At 38.2% G+C, this 21334-nt stretch overlaps 1 protein-coding gene and 1 pseudogene across 2 annotated transcripts; one reads left to right on the top strand and one right to left on the bottom strand.

Annotated features, from left to right (window-relative positions):
* The first annotated feature begins 2666 nt into the window (after positions 1 to 2666).
* Positions 2667 to 3680, top strand: LOC143622913 (uncharacterized). Its single transcript, XM_077093921.1, has one exon. The coding sequence runs from the start codon at positions 2667 to 2669 to the stop codon at positions 3678 to 3680; it is 1014 nt and encodes a 337-aa protein (XP_076950036.1).
* A 10750-nt stretch (positions 3681 to 14430) lies between these two features.
* Positions 14431 to 16021, bottom strand: LOC143622847 (ethylene-responsive transcription factor TINY pseudogene; annotated as a pseudogene). Its single transcript, XR_013151791.1, has 2 exons — positions 14697 to 16021; positions 14431 to 14666 (listed from the first exon to the last, which is right to left on the bottom strand). The product of XR_013151791.1 is annotated as an ethylene-responsive transcription factor TINY pseudogene (transcript).
* Between the last annotated feature and the right edge of the window lie 5313 nt (positions 16022 to 21334).

Below are 21334 nucleotides of genomic sequence, written 5' to 3'. Positions count from 1 at the left end.
ATAATAAAAGCTTGCGCGCGAGGCGTCTTACGAGCTAGAAGAATAACAACAGCTTGCGCGCGAGGCGTCTTATGAGCTGTATGAATAATAAAAGCTTGCGCGCGAGGCGTCTTACGAGCTAGAAGAATAATAACAGCTTGCGCGCGAGGCGTCTTATGAGCTGTATGAATAATAAAAGCTTGCGCGCGTGGCGTCTTACGAGCTATAAGAATAATAACAGCTTGCGCGCGAGGCGTCTTATGAGCTGTATGAATAATAAAAGCTTGCGCGCGAGGCGTCTTACGAGCTAGAAGAATAACAACAGCTTGCGCGCGAGGCGTCTTATGAGCTGTATGAATAATAAAAGCTTGCGCGCGAGGCGTCTTACGAGCTAGAAGAATAATAACAGCTTGCGCGCGAGGCGTCTTATGAGCTGTATGAATAATAAAAGCTTGCGCCCATGGCGTCTTACGAGCTATAAGAATAATGAAGCTTGCGCGAGTTGCGGCTTACGAGCTATAATAATAATGAAGCTTGCGCGCGAGGCGACTTATGAGCTGTAAGAAACATAAAGCTTGCGCGTGAGGCGACTTACGAGCTATAAGAATAATGAAGCTTGCGCGTGAGGCGACTTACGAGCTATAATAATAATGGAGCTTACGCGAGTTGCGGCTTACGAGCTATGAGAGTAATAAAGCTTGCGCGTGAGGCGACTTACGAGCTATAATAATAATGGAGCTTGCGCGCGTTGCGGCTTACGAGCTGTAATAATAATGAAGCTTGCGCGCGAGGCGACTTATGAGCTATAAGAAACATAAAGCTTGCGTGTGTGGCGACTTACGAGCTATAAGAATAATGAAGCTTGCGCGTGAGGCGACTTACGAGCTATAATAATAATGGAGCTTGCGCGCGTTGCGGCTTACGAGCTGTAATAATAATGAAGCTTGCGCGCGAGGCGACTCACGAGCTACTTTATGTCCCGCGCCACGCGCAGATGTTGCATGTGCGTGCGCGTAGACTTTGTGTCATGCGCCATGCGCAGATGTTTCATGCGCTTGCGCATAGGCTTTGGTTTTGTGTTATGCGCCACGCGCAGATGTTGCATGCGCGTGCGCGTAGGCTTAATGTCCCGCGCCGCGCGCAGATGTTGCATGCGCGTGCGCGTAAACTGTGATATGTGTGAGCATGTGATGCGTAAGCATGTGATGCGTAAGCATATGTGATGCGTGAGCATATGTGGTGCATGAGCATGTGGTATGAGGATTCCCAACCTTTAAGTATGGCGCGTGTCCATATGGGATATTATGAGGATTCCCAACCCTTAAGTTTGGCGCGTAGCCATATGGGATATTATGAGGATTCCCAACCTTTAAGTTTGGCGCGTAGCCATATGGGATATTATGAGGATTCCCAACCTTTAAGTTTGGCGCGTAGCCATATGGGATATTATGAGGATTCCCAACCTTTAAGTTTGGCGCGTAGCCATATGGGATATTATGAGGATTCCCAACCTTGAAGTTTGGCGCGTAGCCATATGGGATATTATGAGGATTCCCAACCTTTAAGTTTGGCGTGAGGTCTGATGCGCGCATGCACGGCGATGGAGTGGTGACTCGCGAGTGCGCGTGCATGGCGGAGGTCTCTTGCGCAAAACCCACATGGTGGTTTCCGCGGTGGTTTCCACGGGCGCTCACGCATGTCGGCGGAATGGTGACCCGCTGGCGAGCATGCGTGGTGGCAGTCTTCTGCGCAACACCCACATGGTGGAGGTCTTTTGCGCGAAACCCACGTGGTGGTTCCCGCGGCGGCACATGCACGGCTGCGGAATGAGAATCCGCGGGCGCGCGTACATGGCTGCGGAAGTCTGGTAATTTTTGGATCTGCAATTTAAGAGTTAGACCTGCAATTTTAAACCTAAAATCCAGGTCTGTAATCTAGATCTAGATCTGTAAATCAGATCTGGATAGATCTGAAGCTCGGAGCAGATTTAAAACCATCACAGATCCGGAGACTTGATCATTCGAGTCCGGCAGTTTCTTTTCGCACAGATCTGGAAGCCTCTTTTAGATCTATGGATCTTTTTGAGCTTTAATAGAACAAGCCTTGAAGCCTTTTTCTGTAAACTTCCAGATCTGGGTTTTTCCTGGGGGAGATCTGACAGCCGAGATGAAGATCGAAGGGTAGTTCGTTGCCGTCCCACGGATGGCGCCAATGTCGAAGCACGAAATGAATCTAACCTGATCCATGACGATGTTTCCACGGATTTTCGAGATGAACGAACCACGTCTTGATCTTCTTCTCCGGTTGCTTGAGACCTGCAATGGTTTTTCGGGGGTGTGGAGGTGACTGCTAAGAAATCTAAAAGATCTCTTGTTTACAGACACAAAAAAGTGATGGTGGCTCTTATTGAACATGACCCCTTAATAAGGAGGTGGAGACCTCCTTATATAGAGAGTCTCATGGCCACCATCATGGTACCCTAATGGGCCTAGCCCAGTTAGGGTTACCTCCATAAAACCCCCTCAGCCCAATAACATTGTATCAGTCCATATAATAAAATAAGCCAAACATAATAAATTTAGGGTCGTAAAACCGGGTTTAGTACCATACCCCTACAATGTTGTTGGTATTTCTTCAAGTCCTTTTTGAAAAGGTTTAAAAAGGTAGAAAGTGCACCTACTAGCAACATGAACTCAGAAATAGACGAATATTCAAGGTATGTTGTACAAACTGAAGAAGAGGCGAAGCTTTCAAACAGAATAATAAAAAATGTGCTCCATTCTATAACGCAACTCCTTGGCGAGTCTGAAAAGAAGGAGCCACGTAATCTTATCAAGCTTCTGGAAAAATCTACAGGATTCCGTGGAGTAGTAGAATTCGCAAATGACCAAGTCCCATCATTATATCCGGAAGAAACCCAGAATTGTTGGAGTCTTGTTGTAGTAACTTTGACATCAATTGCCATTGCACTTCCTAACATTCCAAATGGTCAGTTCAAAGGGCTGCTTGCAAGTGTGACGGAAGGCCTCCAAGTTATAAGGCATATTGAAGAATCTCTCAATGGGGATGACAACTTGATAAAGGCAAGAAAAGCAGCAAGACGTGTATGGACAGGAGTTGAAATATATCGCATATGGCTAGAAATCGAACTTCAAAAAAAGGCTCGTGAAGGAAAGACTTCAACGGAGATTCTTAATTGGTTGAGTTATGAAGCAGAAAAAATTGTGGGAGAGTTTATAAAGAGAAGTAAAGATCCAAGTATAGATCAAACACCTGATAGGTTCATACTTGCAAGTTCCATGTATAGAGTCAGTCGGTCTATATTGTTGCATTGTGATGAACAAGAAAATTGGACGAATGATGAAGAAATTTTTGAACGGATATCAACTATAATTGCAGATGTTTTATCCGCTTGCTTTACCAACTTACCACGTGTGATAAAAATGAAGTGTCATCACCAAGCAATAGAGAAAAGGGGAGACAACATCCGAAGTGCAGCTCAACTTCTTGGAAAATCCAAAAAGATCCTTAAGGTACTTAAAGCACGCCAACTTCCTAACATAGATCTTAACTCGAGGGCATACATCGATAAGTGGTGTTTACTACCCAAGAGTTCAATACTTGATGGCAGTGTTTCCACGGATAGGATTCACCCATGTTCTTCAAATTGTAGTCAACCAGTCAAAGTAAGTATTATGTAAAAAGTGTGGATACAACAGCCATTTGACATATATGTCTAGAACAATCCTACTAGTGGTTGATGCTTATGTATAATATTATTACTATTGCAATTTTTGATAATATCCATAGTAGTTAGTGCTAATAGATAACATGTCTCTCATACCTTCTCGCAAAATTTGGGTATGGACGGTGGTACAACTTGGCCTACCTACCCATGTTTTGCTACATATACAATAAATAAATGACTAATAAGCCCAGGCTACCCAATCGAACTTGGGCCAATTTGTTAATATAACAAATCCAATTGACGGAGCCCATAACCCATTTTCCGTTTAAACAGAAGTTAGACCTTTTATTTTGTGAAGCCAACTTCTTTACATATAAAAAATACAAAGACTAAAAGAGATTATGCAATGGGTAGGAGGTCATAAACCATTATGTAGGACTTTTTGGGCCAAAACTACACGAACCAAAAACCTTCCGTTGATTTGAGATGAACAAAGAAACCGGTTCCAAACTGGTATATTAAAACCTGACCCGGTACCAACCCAAAACCGGTTTGGGCCAAACATTTTCCAGACTGACCCATCTCGGCGGTTTGCAATCAATTTAGACTTTGAACAATCAAACCAGTTTAAGAACCGACCAGATTTGAAATATAGAAAAAAAAAGACGATTTTTTTTACCTCAAACAGAGAACCGGACCGAGTAGGTTTAATTCGGTTGGAACAATTTCCCTCCTAAACCAGTTTATAACCCTAACTGGTTTGGACCCAAACTGGGTTTGACCACCTGTTGACTAAGACGTACCATTACACATAGTTTTAACAAGAGTTTCCTCTTAAATAGAGGCTAGCCAAGGGCGAAGCTTCATTGAGGCCCGGGGTGACCCCCCCCCCCCCTTGTTTTTTTGCGCTGTAATGTAAATTTATCCGTTTTCGGCCGAAAATTTTTATACGTAGTGTAAGTTTAGCATTTTTCGGCCAAAAAATTGAGCCCCCCCCCCCCCCCTGTTTGTGAAATTCTGTATACATTTTGAGCTCGGTCCCCCCTGTGCCTAAGTCCAAGCTTCGCCACTGAGGCTATCGATATGTGAGGAATTTAGTTTTTCCTTTTTGTTTTTCTTTCTACAAAGATTATAGTGGGTAAAGAAATATTTAACTTTTTTTCCCTTGTGATACTAAGTTTTTATTTGGTTTTCTAGTTGTTCTCGTAATATCTTCATGTTGACTTGTTGAGTGAGATCAGTGACATTGGTCATCCACGACTAGATGATCAAGTGCATAAGTTTCCTCCATATATGTTGGGCAAAGTTAATGCAAAATAATTTTCTTTGTATTATGCATTCGGATATGCGTGAGCAAATACTAAGATATATACCCCTAGGTCCAAAAACGTTTTTGGAACACCATTAATTTTTCTTTCTTCTAAATCCGTCTTAGATATGTTGTATGTTCTAATTATATGTTTTTTTTTCATATTGCAAATACTTAAAAGCAGGGCAAGTATGAGCTTTGTCAGGAGCATGCGCAACTTGCGGTGCTGATGGTGATAGTGGTGGTTATATCATGTAATTTGAAATGTAAAAGGAAACATCTAAGATATTGAATTTAAGAGAGAAGATGAACGAAGGATAGTGTCCACAGAAAATAAAGAGGAAGAAAACTCTCTACTTTTATAAACAAGGAAGAAAAACTAAGAAAACTAATACGTACGATAACTCATTAGAAGAACATGTTAACATGTGAGAGAAGAGGAAGTCATGAAAGTAATTATTATTTTTGTCACTTAAGACCACCCGCAGTGGGTGAGTTTTGTGTAGCGTTTAGGACCAAAACGCGGGTACACCCCCCCCCCCCCCCCCCCCCCGCGTTATAAGATTTTTTTTTTTGCTACGTTGTGTACAAAACGCGGGTGAGGCACAAAAATCAAAAAAATGGACCGTTGAATGTTACCGTTGGTGATTAAATAAAAAAATTAATTTCTTTATATATTAAACCAACTAAATCCCAATCAAAACTTATCAAATTTATAAAAATTCTCTTTCAACTCTACAACTCTATAATTCCTTTACACCAAATTCACTATATATGAATCCTCCATCTATATATAAACAGTTTTTCGGGCCCGACCAAGAAGCCCAGGACGTGGAGGAGGAACATGCGGTTACGAGTGCGATTATGCTCGCGACACAGTATATGAGTTCCGTTACGGGTGCGATTAGCTCTCCACCCCCCCCCCCCGTTTCAACAAGAGCATATATCGAACGAGATCGTGCCGAAGCCAACAACCGGTTGATGGCGGATTACTTCTGCGACACGCCGAGATACAAGAACCCAAAGACCTTTAGGCGTCGTTTTCGGATGTCTAAAAATTTATTTATGCGCATCACCAATGATTTGGAGCGTGAGTTTGATTACTTTAAGCAAAAGCCTGACGCTCGAGGGACGCTAGGATTCACGGCTATTCAGAAGGTTACGTCAGTCGTGCGCGTGCTCGCCTATGGAAACACGACCGTGTAACATCCCGAAATTTCTAAAGTAATATTTATTATTTTGTCGAGTGAAATAAACGAGTTAGTGGAACGATAATAATAATAGCTATATATGAAGACTTAGTAGGATAATTAGATGGGATTAGATATGGACCAAAAGGAAATATGGGCCTTCGGTCCATGGGCTTAAGAGAGTATAAATACCCCCTTAAACCCCAATCCTTTCCATTCCATCTATTTATCCATCCTAATCTCTACACACCCAAAACACACAAGACCCGAACCAAGATCCAAAGGCGAGGGCCCGAGCTTGTTGGTGCTAGATCGTCGTGACGAACCAAAGCAACAAGACCAGCTCGTGTTCGTAGTTCGACTCATTTACGGTACGTTTATATCGAGAACTTGTTCGTTTAGGTTTGGATTAGTATAGAAATGATAGATCTGTGTTTGTATGGTAAAAATGAATCCAACAAAGCTAAACTTACTGAAAATGGTTATGATTTGATGGGTTAATTGATTGATAAAAGAACCCGTAACCTATATGCCTAAATCGCACCCTTTAAACATCGATGTTAGGTCGATTTGATGGTTGGGGTTTGTAGGCGCTGGTCAGACGTTTCCATTGATACCTAAATCGAGTTATTTGGTTAAGAAACGAAGATGATTAAGGGATTTAAAGATGAACAGTACCTGCAGCTGGACAACTTCGCCTGCAAGCTAAGTTCGCCTGATGAACTTCGCCTGCAAAGCTAAGTTCGCCTGATGACAACTTCGCTGCAAAGCTAAGTTCGCCTGATGACAACTTCGCCTAAAGCTAAGTTCGCCTGATGACAACTTCGCCTAAAGCTAAGTTCGCCTAAGGTTTAACTTCGCCTAAAGCTAAGTTCGCCTGATGACAACTTCGCCTAAAGTCAAGTTCAATTAGAAAATAAATTAAAAGTGATAAGTAAAAGTAAGCTAATACTAGGCCACCAGATTAGATCAGGCGAGTATTGATACGTGTAACTTATACAGTCAGCCGAGCTCAGTTAAAGAAGGGATTTACAACTATCAGAGGAAGAAGCAGAGTTCAGGTGAGTTTCTAGCCCCATTCCTTGTTATGTTTTCGGGGCTGTGTACATATTCGATGTGAAGTGTGAATACACTTACCTTAAGTGGTAAGTGTATGCTATAGATGTTATACGAGGTAGCTATTATATAATACTTGTTGGTGGGTGAACGATCTTCGGATATTGCACGCATCGCCAATGATAGTGATTGCCAAGTGGTTATTAGTGTGTATGAATGCTATGATGTGACTTGCTTATTATGTAAATGATATGAAGCGTGTTGTAGACAAGTAGAGGTAGAGCGTGTTAGAAGTGACATGAGTGTAGTAAGAGTGTTAGTGGCATGACGATAGTACGTGGTAGGGTAAGCCTATACGTGACTACGTCATTAACGTGGCAAAGTGGCAAAGTGGCATAACGTTATACGTTATTAAAGTGGCAAAGTGGCAAGGTGGTAGGTGTAAATAAGAGGCTAAATGGTAAGGTAAGCAGGTTAGATAGTGGACTACGTGTCTTCGGATACGTATATGATGCATGTAGTGGTTGTATGATAAGTTGCTTGATTAACTAGAACTCACTCAGCGTGGCTGACTTTTAGTATGCACGCAGGTGAGTAGAATGAGACAGCTAGATTAAGCGGGCACATGGTGGGCGAATAGGAGACTGGCATCTGAAGACTCAAGATGTTTTAATGTAATTGACGTTTATTTTGAAAGACAAGAATGTTTAATTAAGACAAGTTTTGGATTGCTGTAACGTTTCATGAAAGTTTTTTTTATATTCCGCGAAAGTTTTAATGAACTCTGATTTGTAAGAACTGTGTTTATGAGTAAATCTGACGCTAAAGTAGGGCTACCGGGTTCGGGGCCTTACAGACCGACATCAACGACGAATATTTAAAGATGGCCGAAAAAACAACTCCGGACACCTTGGAGTTTTTACGGTACGTTTTGTTTTTTTTAAATAGTTTATCACTTGTTTACTGTGATCATTTATTTTATAAAAATTTTGTAAATATAGGAATATTTAAACTATATGGACCACATTATCTGAGAGAGCCCAACGTTAACGATCTACAACGTCTTTTACGAGGCACATACAAGGGTGCATGGTTTCCCCGGCATGATAGGAAGTGTAGATTGCATGCATTTGGAATGGGCTAATTGTCCAACTGCATGGCGAGGTCAATTCACACGAGGTGACCAAAAGGGACCAACGGTCAGCCTTCAAGCGATCGCTTCATACGACCTTTGGATTTGGTCGGCATTCTTTGGTGTTCCCGGTTCCAACAATGACATAACCGTCTAAGAGCAGTCTCCTGTGATGGAGAGTTACATATCTGGGACCGTTCTCGTCGCTTCGTTTTGGGCTAACGATAACTTCTACGATCATGGGTACTATCTGGGTGATGGAATATATCCAAAGTTCGCGATAATTGTTAAAACATTCAGAGACCCGATGGATGAAAAAAGACAGTATTTTAAGAAAGTGCAAGAGTCTGCGAAAAAGGATATCGAGAAGTGTTTTGGTGTTCTTCAACAACGATGGCATTATGTTAAAAACCCTTGTCGTCTGTGGTTTTTAGAAAGAATGAGATGTGTTATGTATGCGTGTATCATAATGCAAAACATGATTATCGAGGACGAGGGAAGAACAATATGTCCAACTTTCATACCGGACCCGGATCCACCACGGACTCCGGCAAGTATGGAGCAACGACTCGAAAACTCGGATTACGTGCGGTCAAGAGAGATACATAACGCACTAAAGGAGGATTTGGTCAAACATCTTTGGATGTATCGGCCTCTGCCTGGTGAAAATGATGATCAAAACGAGGGCAACAATGAAGACGATGATGAAGACAACGACGACGATGGCGAAGACGCTGAAAACGACGATGAGGACGATGAGGAGGACGAGGACGACGACGAAGAGGGCGAAGACGACGACGACAACAACGACGAATAGTTTTTTTTTTATTTTCTTGTAATATTTATTTAATAAAATATTATTGTTATTTGATTATTCTTATTAAAAATTAAAAAAAAAACAAAAAGTGTAAAAGTGACTGGGCGCCATGTGGCGCATAACCCTTGGATGTGGAGAGTTATGACTACAGCCTGTTTTTGTACAAAACCATAACTCTGACTGGACGCCACATGACGCATAACCCCTGATAATGGAGCTTTATGACTACACATGGTCTAACAGTTATACATCTATAGTCATGTTATAACAGTTTCACACATATAATCGTGTATATTCCTTTATGTATTTTAGAAGTACAAAATATGATTCAATGTGAAGACATAACTGAATTTTTTTTAAAAAAAAAACCTAAGTTATTTCCACATACGACATTCGTAAAAGAATAAGATTCACCATATGCATATGTTGACGTTGATGTTTACAAAAGAAGGGGGGGGGGGGGGGGGGGCTGGTCTCGTACATAAATGATTTAAGATTATATGCAACTTTTTTTAATGTACGTAGTTGTTGATTTTTCACACATGAATTTTGTTTTAATATGGTTCTTGATCTTTATATGTGAATTTATTTAATATTTCACGTTTTTATGATTGTGTGTAAAAATTTTCTAAAAGTTTCATAAATGTATTTTTACGATTTTGCAGTTATTTAAAAGGGTATATTATATAATTTTTGAATACCTTTTAATTAGGTGGGACTCACGTATGCATGCAATGAGTAGAAAGCTGATGACCCGATATGATATGACCGTTTGATTTAAAGGTAGAACAGTTAATTACCGACACGTAAGACAAAACAATAAGTTCCAAACCTTTTTTTATTATGTAACTTTTTTTTAACATTTTTAAAAGTTATAAATAAATATATGTGTAAATGTTTGAATATACTTATATTTATATATTTTTATACGACTAACAAAGCCCGGCTACCCGGGTTCACCCATTGCTCCATTAACAAAAGGTTCATGTCCGTGATTGCAGACAACGTTGATGACTATGCCATCAAAAATTTTAGGGGAAGTCCACCGCCTGAAAGTTCACTATGATAAAATTCTTGGCTCATCCATGATATTTTGTCACAAACGAAACTACAAACTACTTTTATGATTCACCGAAATTAATTATAAAGTAATTGTTTTTATTTATTTTATAAACATATGTTTATTAAATGTAAATTATTGTTTAGCATAAACATACCCTATGTATATATTATTTAATAAAATGATCAACACTTTTTGTGGACAAAAATGTTATAACGTAGACACGTAGGTCAAATCGCCATCGATTGCAGGTTAAATAATTTCAAATTTAGTTATGTACTTTTAGGGCTGGCTCCAATTATAGGCCCAACTACAATAATGGAAGCGACTGTACAAAATATAAAAACAATGTACCCACCATAAAATGTTACTTAATCTTGTCTTTGCATTTGTTTTCTTTACTTGTTTTATCACGAGGATAAAGTTGTGAATAAAAAAAAATTAAAAACAACAAGCATACACAATGAAAAAAAAATGAATTAAAAAATAATAATAATAAAGACCTTGTGTAATTATGTTTGACAAGAGTTTTTTTACATGTATTTACAACACTTTTTTATGTTGTAAATAACTTAATAGGTACATGTAACTCTAGTAAGTTTATTGTGGTTGGTGTGTATCTAGTACATGGGGCCGGACCACAGGGTACTCTCCAATGTCTTGGCTTTATAAGGGCAACTTCTTTAAACAAGAAAGAGCGAAAGACGTCTAAAAGTGTTATTTGCCCTTAGATGTACAGTGTTTTGTTTTTTATGACGTAATCTAATCTAAACCTAAAAATACTATCTTCATCACTTGATTTGAACTCTCGACCTCTAAGACCTCTAAGAGAAGGAAACGCCTAACAACACACCAAAATACCATCGAACGAAATGCCCTTTGATTTGTAGTTAACGCGTAAACGACTTGAGAGGAAACTGAATTTACTTCTGTAACCTAAGACACTTTGAGCTTGTGTCTTTTCTAGTCTTACAGTTTAAATTCAAGCTTGACTAGATATATGTTTATTACTTTTAACTATTTAATTCGGATATATGTTTATCGTCGTAATTACATTTGTACAAATGCTTATTGTATAAAGATAAGTTATACCAATGTTATTATATTTATACAAGTAATCTGTTCGTTTAAATGTACTATTGTACGAGTATAATCAAGCTTGATGTGTAAAATCCATGCATGAGCGTGCTTATTAAATTAGCTCTAATTTATGTTTGAGTTCTCCTTGTTTAAGTTAGCTCAAATTATGTTTTTACCAATCCCATCTCGAGTACCTTACAAAGGACTTTACTCGCGTTTGTGTCCTTTATGCTTGCGCCAATTGGAAACGGTGGACCATCTCTTTGGGTAGTGCTATATTGCTTTGCAATTAAAAGATGGTTGCAAACTGATCTTTTTGCTTCCTTTAAGCCAATGTTGGTTATTAATTGGCTAGACTCAATACGGATGATGAGGTGCAGGAAGGAACTTAGCTAGATGCTATTATTATGACCATGTAGTGGGTGACTTAAAGGTATTGATTATGAAATATGAAGAGATATTCAACAAAGACAATAGCTCTAATCATGAATCTTTATATTTTTTTAGTAGAATTGAAAGTGTAAAACTTTACTAAATGTGCTCATATTTTTGTGATTTGTTTTTATCGCCCTGGATAGCTTCTCGCTAGTCCTAGCGCTACTCATGAGCTTTTTTTATATTTGGTCGTTTAAAAAAGAAGAGGATAGATGTATACAACAGTAAATTAAAAAAAACATAGAGAGAGCTGGTATTCAATCTGTTGACGGGACAAAAACATGTGTAACCCTTTAAAACATATTTGCAAAAACAATTCATATGACCACCGTAGAAACTATTTTTTGATAAGAAAAAGAAAACATTGTATAAGTACAATACGTAATGAAAGAAAATACCAAGTCACATAATATCCTCCTCTTTCTACCACACTTCAATGAGTTCAATCCACCTCATGTATTACTATTCACTAGTCAACGTAATAGTAAATTTGTACAAGACTGAACATATAATATCACTTTCACAAACATGTAAATTCTTATAACACAATAACATGATAAAAGGAGACATATCACATATGTGTGAATTTAGTTCATGATACCAAAAGTGTGAATCAAAGTACATAATGCTAAATATATGAATAATCCAAATTAAGTTCACAATACCAGAATGTGAATTAAAGTGATGCAAAATGTGTAAATCATAGTCCAAAATCCCAAAAATGAGATATTATTTAATTATGTGAATCATAATAGTATGCAATGTCAAGTATTCAATAATAAAACATTAAAACCCTTAAGTTCATACAAACAAAGACTATAGCATTCAAGGCAAAAGACAGAAGTGAAGTTATAAATACCTTTCTAGTTAGAATCTAGTTCTTAAAACTATCATGGTTGGTCATATTAGTTAGAATTTATCGAAAGATATGAGCATTTTAGTTTTCCTTATAATGCTAATTGTAGTTAAAACGTACTAGAGCGTATTTATAATGACAGAAATTGAGAGTTTGCTTTGCTGCCAGGATGATAGCGCACGGTGTCAATCACGAAACTAATGTGCTCTACGTAGCAATAATTTGACGGGGAAAGATGCCTTGTTAGGTGGGGAAAGTGTCGATATTAAAGGGGTTTGTCTCGTGTCCACAAATACAAAATAAAATTGGTCCTGTTATGTTTGTGACAGCCATTGCCAGCCAACCCTTTCTCAAATCCAAAAGAAAACCTCAAGTCCTATAGTTGCTAATTTGTCATCAATGCCAATGTAAAATCTTTTGAAGAAGTACAGAAGATGGTTGTCTGTTTATAGTTATGTATTTGGATAAAAGAGTTGTATTATAATTTATGTTACTAGAGTACCCATCGATCGTTTTGTGGGTTTACAGGATCTTACAATGACACCCAACAGACGGCAAAGCCATGAACACACATTGAATACAATAGACGAAGAGCGAGATAACGAAAAACGTTTGTCGAGGCCCTTTCAAAATTTTTGCATTTTTTTTCGTTTTAAGAAAATAATTAATAAACATTGTACATGTTCATAAATGCATAAATTTATTATAAAATAATATAAAATTGTTAAATTCATAACGATAACAATTAAGAGGAAAAACTTTAGAAACAGTCTATTTTAAAAACTTTACAGGACGTGACGAGTAATGAAAAACTTTAGAGGTTGTCCACTTTAAAAAGTCGCAATCAAAGACAGCTAAGAGACAAGTGTCGCAAATTTACATCGTCTAAGTTCTTTAAAGAAATTAAGGTATATTAACTCCCCTAAACTGTAATATAGTTGTTTCTAGATAATCGTTTTACATAACAAAATATTGTCCTTGGATAGCATATTAAACTACCACCTCAATAAATGATACCATCTAGAAATTATCTTAGAATAACTCGGTAGTTCATCTTGATTATCATCACCTAGTTAAAGTATAAACAAATTTTACACGCCTTTTTTTTTAATTGTATCTTTGGAAGTCAATTTCCCAAAACACGTTTTAATTTAACGTATGTGAATAAATTACGTAATTACTAGATAAAAAACTCCAAAAAATAAGATTACAAGATACTACCATATATAGAAACCAATTTAATTTCAAGCACCGGAAATAACATATGTCAAGATTACCAATATCATGAAGAAAATCGCCATTCCAACTTGTTACTTGAATTTTCACTTAATTAAATACTTATAACTAATATAAAAAAATAAAATGTATAAATAATATATACACGCATATTTATGATGTATATAATAAGATAAAATACATCGTTATATTTTACGTCCCGGTCCGATTTTATAAGACCGGTTTTTGACATAAACCATAAACCATGTTCTCTTAGTTTTATAAAACCGACTGATTGGAAGTTTTGAAAATAAATCAACCGTAAAACCAAACCGATGATCAATTTGAACGACCTCACTGTTATAAACCAAACACTAAACACCGTAATTTCAAGTATGAGGTCTTTGTTTTATGTTTTGGGTAAAATGGTAACTTAAGTTGTTAAGTCAAACCTAAAACAAATTTAGGAGTTTGAAAAATTTTAACAAATAAACAATCACTTTTTTTTAACTATTAAACTTTTTTCATTCTATAATATAATATTAAACCCATAACCTTTTATTTTATAGTTTAACCACCTTAAAATGCGAATGGTTAAACAAATCAAATATGAACACCATACATATAGTAATAATACAGAAATAATAAATTAAGAAGAGACAAGTAGCTAAATAAGAAAACTTCTAGAGCTAATAATGTAGCTTATAAATGATAAAATTGTACCTTATGCAAAACAAGATGTACCTCAACCAATTGTCGGAACTCCCTTTCATGTCACCTCACCTTCCCCCAACCACACGAACGCTATTCCATCATGTACATACATACTCTTCAATTTATAATACTATACTTAATACTTGAAAGTAGATACATGAAAACAAATAAATTAGAACTATATCAAATACTATAATTTCAAAAGAAGATGAAGATCATTCATTCACTAAATAAAATAGATACGTGAAATAATTCTATACAACCATAAATATAATAAATTAATTAATTCTTTCTATGAAAGAATACTAAAAATACTAGAAATTTAATGTACCATGCATATGCATTTTTATCCCAACGTTTAAAGAAGTTGAAAAGTAATAACACGACCATCACTTCCGGTCTATTTATTTCATTCAAATACATTATATCAACAAAGTAACATAAAATCATAAATGATATAATTTTTGGGATGGTTTTTTTCCAAAAGCTAGCAAAATGGTTAAAAAATAAAAACCAATAACACACATTAATAATTCCATAGTAGAGATTCGAACTCATTAGAAACCACATTCTTCTGGCTTGAAACATGCCCACCGTCATCCATCCATTGTGGTGGATACAACCACCCCTCCGCCACCGAGTCATTAATGTACACAAACTCTTTATCCGAGTCCAAACCCGAGCCTAGGCTCGGTAACTCGGTTATCTCATCCAGTTCTTCTGACATCACCGTGGACTGTACAGGCAGATGGAAATCAAACATTTCCATCACAGCAGCTTTAGCTGCCGCTGCCTGCACGTCCCTCGGTGACGAGGAAACTGGTCGGGGCAATGCCCCGATCAGTTCTGGGAAATTAATAATAGCCGAGCTACCCTTGATACTAAGTGCTGCCACGTCATGTGCACGTGCAGCCATCTCAGGGTTTCGGTATGTCCCGAGCCATATCCTTGATTTTTTCCTTGGCTCACGGATTTCGGACACCCATTTGCCCCAATTACGCATCCGAACACCGTGGTAGACCGGGTGTTTCGTGCTCGTGTCTCGGTCTCTTTTGGTGGTGTTGGTTTTAGGGTTTGGTGGCTTGTGAACCGGTTGGGATGAGCCGGGTGAATAAGATGGTGAAGGGTAGGAGTTTGAGGTGTAATCATCCGGTTCAGAAGTGGGATTTTGTGTACTCATTGTGACTGAAGTTGTAATGATAAATGAATATTGATAAGTGCATATGTTGTTTGATAGCAAAATGGTGAAATAAAGTTTGTGATGATAATTATAATGAGAGAGAGAGATGGTTTTTGGCATATGGGGTTGTTATTTGAAGTAACATTTAAAGTAGAGATGAAAAGAAAAATCTTGTTTAAAAGGTCTAGAACTAGTGACTTCACTTTCATATTTAGCCTCTTTATTTCGACTTACTATTTTCATGAAGTACGAAGTTAGTTGGGTGAGTGGGTGACTCATAAGTCATAACCGAAGCTTTAACACAAACAATAAATTATGATGTAGGGAAGAAATTCTTGGATGTTACCGGTTATAGCTTACATTATTAAAATTAGGGAGGATGGGTTCACTATTTCTAGCTCTCGGTGTATATTGGCTGACTCAGAGGGTCGATTAGGAAGAATAGGCATAGATTTTTTGTATTATAAACTATAATTTTTTCTAATATATGAAACTATATACTGTAATTTTTCTAATATCTTAATTTAATAGTAAAATTATTTTTTATGAAAAAGAAAATAGGAGGGGTGAGTTAGTCTAATAGGGTTCTTTTGCATTAGTTGATACTCTGGTAAACATCTTCACAAAAAATATTTTGTATCCATTTTGCTTAACTTTTTTACACCAAGCTTCGTATTGATCCACCACATGCATAGTCACCAAGGGCGTCTATGAGATTTTTAATACTTCGACCGAGCCGAAATAAAAAGGCCCACAAGCCTTAACAAATAACGAAATATACAAACTATTTTTTTTATAAACAACAATTAATGTTGTAACAATAAACATAAAAAATATATAATATTAATGTAATACCCTAATTTTCGAAAGCGTAAAATTGAATGCTTATACGATTTATTAATACAAAATTTATGAGAATTAATATAGTTATTTTAATATAAACTTAATTTTTTTAACTTGTTTAAAAGATTTGGTATGTTGTTGAAATAAAAGTTATTAAGTTAACTAAAGAAAAACTAAAAGGACTGAGTATGTAAATATAGGAAATAAAGATCAAGGGCCATTTCTGTCATTTCTTGAAAGTTGAGTCATCAGCTTCAAATTACCGTCGGAAGTTTTAAACTTGATTTCCGGCTAAAGTTTTCCGGTGAACGCTTTTTTCCGGCAAGTTTTAAACATCAAAATTAACGAACGAATCGATCAATGGACGATGTCGATTGACCCGAGAACCTTTACCGAAAAAGATATATACATATATAAAAGTTTTGGCTCCCGAAAATTACGTGCCCTGGCCGAAGGTGCGGATCGCACACCCTCCCGGCCGGCCCTGATAGTCACTTCAATGAGGGTAATAGAGATAAGACTGAAGTTTTACGAATATTTGAAGTTTCAAGATCATAATAGGATAATTTGTTTTAGGTTTATTACACATATATGATTATATTAGATTACTAACTCATGTCTATCCTAGAATAGGTTGTACGTTATGTATATCTATATTGTATACGCTCTTTTAAGTTGTTTTATCTTATATATCATATATACTAATCTAAACATCAAAACTCTACAATTAAAAAAGTTTTTGTCATATATCACAAATTCACAATAGAAAGAAATTGTCATCTTGTTTACTAGTTAGTTGGCAAATACACATTCACGTGTTTATATGGCCTTCCACTGTTCCACAATTTCCATTAGTCACATTAACTATAAACTTTAGTTTAGAGTTTTCTTTTATATATATTCTACATACGAAGGTTAAGACCTTGTTTGTAGGAGGATATATATAATTTTCTCTGAAAAGAAATAAGCACAACGCTAAATACGTCTATAATTTAAAATTTTGACCGGTTATGATAAAACTATTTACATACCAAATGCTGCGATGTTAATAATAGCATCGTTTTGTTTAAAAATAATAATAAAAACCAAATGATACTTTAAGACATTTGTATCATGCATCGTTGGACTTCATCTGAAATCTGGTCTGCAAATATATCTGAAAACAGCCTCAATATTAAACAATGTCTCAGGAAAGTCAGGGATGGTCATTTCACAGCTGCAGTCAAGGTATTATACACAAGTGGGGTTGCCCATCTCGGAGATTCAACCATGAAAGCCCTCATTGATAAACACCCAGTGGTGCCGCCTCCGTCCTTGCCTTCTAGCTCTGTCGCCATGCCTACTCTCTCTCTCTGGATGGGGACTGTGAGCTTAGATGTATCCGTTCATTTCCTAAAGGGACCTCATGCGGGAGGGACGGGATGCGGGCGCAACACTTGTTGGACGCTCTTAGTGGTGAGGGATCAGTGACTTCCATGGGTCTGCTCTCAGCCATCACTGAAGTCGTCAACTTATGGCTTGGGGGTCTGTGCCCCAAGGTGCTCGCTGAGTTTATTGCTTCGGCCCCCCTTACCCCTTTATTAAATTCGGATAATGGAATTCGGCCCATTGTTGTGGGGGCTATCTGGCGTAGGTTGGTTTCTAAAGTGGCTATGAAGATGGTGGGGAAGGAAATGACTAAGTATTTAGGGGACTTTCAGTTTGGGGTAGGGACCCCTAATGGGGCAGAGGCGGTGCTTCACAGCGCGAACCGGTTTCTTAACTCATTTCACGCGGACGGTTATTTAGCTATGCTTACCGTGGACTTCTCCAACGCCTTCAATATGGTTGACCGCACAGCCCTTCTTTGGGAGGTTCATCATCATTTCCCGTCTATCTATCTATGGGTCCAGTTCCTTTATGCGCAGCCGGCTAGGTTGTACGTTGGTGATGACTGTATAGGAGCTACTACTGGGGTTCAGCAGGGAGACCCCCTTGGGCCCCTCCTCTTTGCCTTAGCATTACACCCTCTTGTTCTCCGGGTACAAAATGAGTGTAACCTCCTATTTCATGCTTGGTACTTGGATGATGGGACTATTATTGGTGGTGCCAACGAAGTCGCTAAAGCCCTAGACATTATCAGCTCGGAAGGGCCATCATTAGGGCTGCAACTTAATATTAAGAAAACCGAGGTTTTTTGGCCAGCGTGTAATGGGGTGAAAGTCAAAGATGGGATTTTCCCTAGTGGGATTGGTAGACCAGAGAGAGGGGTAAAGCTCCTTGGAGGGGCTGTTAGTCGAGATCCCTACTTTATTAAGGAGTTGGCGAGGCGGAGAGCATCTCGTGCGGTTGATCTTATGAAACTCTTACCTTGCCTTAGGGATCCCCAGATCGAACTCCTCCTGCTTAGGTCTTGCATGGGGGTTGCTAAGTTGCTTTTTGGGTTACGAACATGCCACCCCCATATGATGGATGATGCGGTATCCTGTTTTGATAAGGGGCTTCGAGAAGCCATCGAAGACATAGTTGTATGTGGAGACCCGTTCTTTGGTGATCTTCAGTGGCGACTTGCATCTTTACCGATACGCTTGGGGGGTTTAGGCCTTCTTTCGGCTCATGATGTTGGGGTTTACGCTTTTGTAGCGTCGAGGGCTCAGTCTTGGAAACTACAGAATCACATCTTAAGTAATAGCGGAGTTGTCGACCTGGACTCACACTACGTGCAGGCCCTGGAACGCCTAAATGGCGCTCTCCCAGACTTTGACATTGGCGGTTTCTCTAATAAGGACACCGCCCCACCAAAGCCTCAAAAAACTTTGGCGAATGCCCTTTTTGGCAAAATCGCTCAGAGCCTGGGAGAAGTTTTTGAATTGTCTCCCCGACATAAGGCGGTTATTGAATGCTTACAAGGTCCTCATGCCCAAGATTTTCTGACCGTTATCCCGATTGATGGCTTGGGCCAAAGCATGTCTGCGGTCGAGTATAGGGCCATTCTTAAGTACCGTTTGATGGTCCCAATGCACCCAGAAGACGAAACATGTCCAATCTGCCGTAAGGCTTGCCTGGATAAATTCGGAGAGCATGCGGTTCATTGCAAGGAGATGCATGGGTTAAAATACCGACATGATTGGTTCGGGACGTTCTTTGGGACATCTTAAGGAGAGCTGGGATATCAGCTAAAAAGGAAGCCTCCGTAAACTTCCTTACAGACCCCACGGAAGGGAGATCCACTCTACGACCGACATATTTGCTCGTCTTTGGTTGGGCCGGGGGAAAACACGCTTGTGTTGACCTCACAGGGGTATCTCCTTTAGCTGGTTTGAGGGATAATGGGTTTGTAGCTGGGCAAGCAATGAAAAGGGCTGAAACGAAGAAGGTGGAGAAACATGCTAAAACCTGCGAAGAGAACCAACATGTTTTTGTCCTTCTGGCTTTTGATACCTTTGGCTCCTTGGCACCGGAAGCTATCCGTTTCCTAACCAGGGGTCCAACGGGTTGTGCATAGCAATGTGTCGACTCCAAAGGGGCAGGGGTATATCTTTAGCAGGTTAGGGTTTGCAATTCAGAAAGGGTTGGCGGCGCAGCTTGTTGCCCGCCTACCTGCTATGTTGATGTAATATCTATGTTTCTACCATGAAATGAAATAAAATTATTAAAAAAAAACGTTACACATATGCATGAAATACAATATCCTGTGCTATGATACAAGTGAGTGACACCTAATCTTTTCATGTGTACAAATCACCCCTCTAATTCTATGAATCTCTTTGATACGTTGAGTGCTTGCTGGCTTAATATTAAACTTCTCGTTTTAATAGGAAATAACAACCCAAATGTCTATTTGATATGTCAATGTTGACAAAATGTCTGTCCAATTCTAGATTGTCCACCCTAAAACTCGACGACACGTTAACTTTGCAATCATTACTCGACGAGATTTTTAACCAACCATATTCTGTCACTCATCACAAAAAATTGTCACATCGCTAAATTTTTTATTTAAATCAATCATAGGGACCGACAGGGTTATCTAGGTGTCCTACAAGATTACTTTGGCTTCTGAAGAGAATTATTTTGGCATCAACGAGACTGGATCAACGAGTTTTAGCCTAGATATTCTAGAAATTAGTTAGTCAAATGGACTTTTTATTGAAATTAACATATCAAATTGACATTATAGTCATTTTCCGTTTAACTAAATACTAAGACATGTGACGTGACAAACATACAAATTAAGTTCAACACGTTTAAATTTGATTCATATACAACGAATGGATGTTATGGCTTGCGTCCCTACGTTCGAAGCTACAAAACAAGGGAAGGATTAATTCACTGAGTCACTACTGACACAACAAACCCTTCAAGCTTGATTGGAAAAAGGCACGTTTGCCTTATATTGAAGTAGCTTTTAAGGTATTATAATTTCTCAATTTTAGTATTTATTAAGTTTATTATTATTATTATGAAATTCGTTGTGCGAAGTCCAACAACTTTTCAAGTAAATATTACTCCAGTAAAAATGGGTTAGAGGAATCTTAAACTAAATCCGTAGATTAGCATCTTGCTAGAGTACCTCATGCGACAAGCGTCCAAATAGTTGTTGGTTCAAATATTAGGGTATGCATGATGATTTAAAAAGTAGAGTAGACAGTGTGTATGTAGACACGTAAATGTTGGCCATTCAATGAATAATTATGGTTGGATTTAGAGAACATTTTTAGATGGGTATTAATTGGGTTGCTTCAATATATAACGTCATCTCTTTCTCATTTGAAGATCAAATTGTCTTTGATTATGTATT

Source organism: Bidens hawaiensis, unplaced genomic scaffold (assembly GCF_021521415.1).
Source record: "Bidens hawaiensis isolate Kalapana, Puna unplaced genomic scaffold, B.hawaiensis_p1.1 tig00003244_1, whole genome shotgun sequence".
In the NCBI taxonomy this organism is placed as follows: domain Eukaryota; kingdom Viridiplantae; phylum Streptophyta; class Magnoliopsida; order Asterales; family Asteraceae; genus Bidens; species Bidens hawaiensis.
This window is presented reverse-complemented; position numbering and strand designations above follow the sequence as displayed.

Bases quoted from the DNA above. Each gene is read 5' to 3' on its own strand.
- LOC143622913 (XM_077093921.1), top strand. From the start codon at position 2,667: ATGAACTCAGAAATAGACGAATATTCAAGGTATGTTGTACAAACTGAA.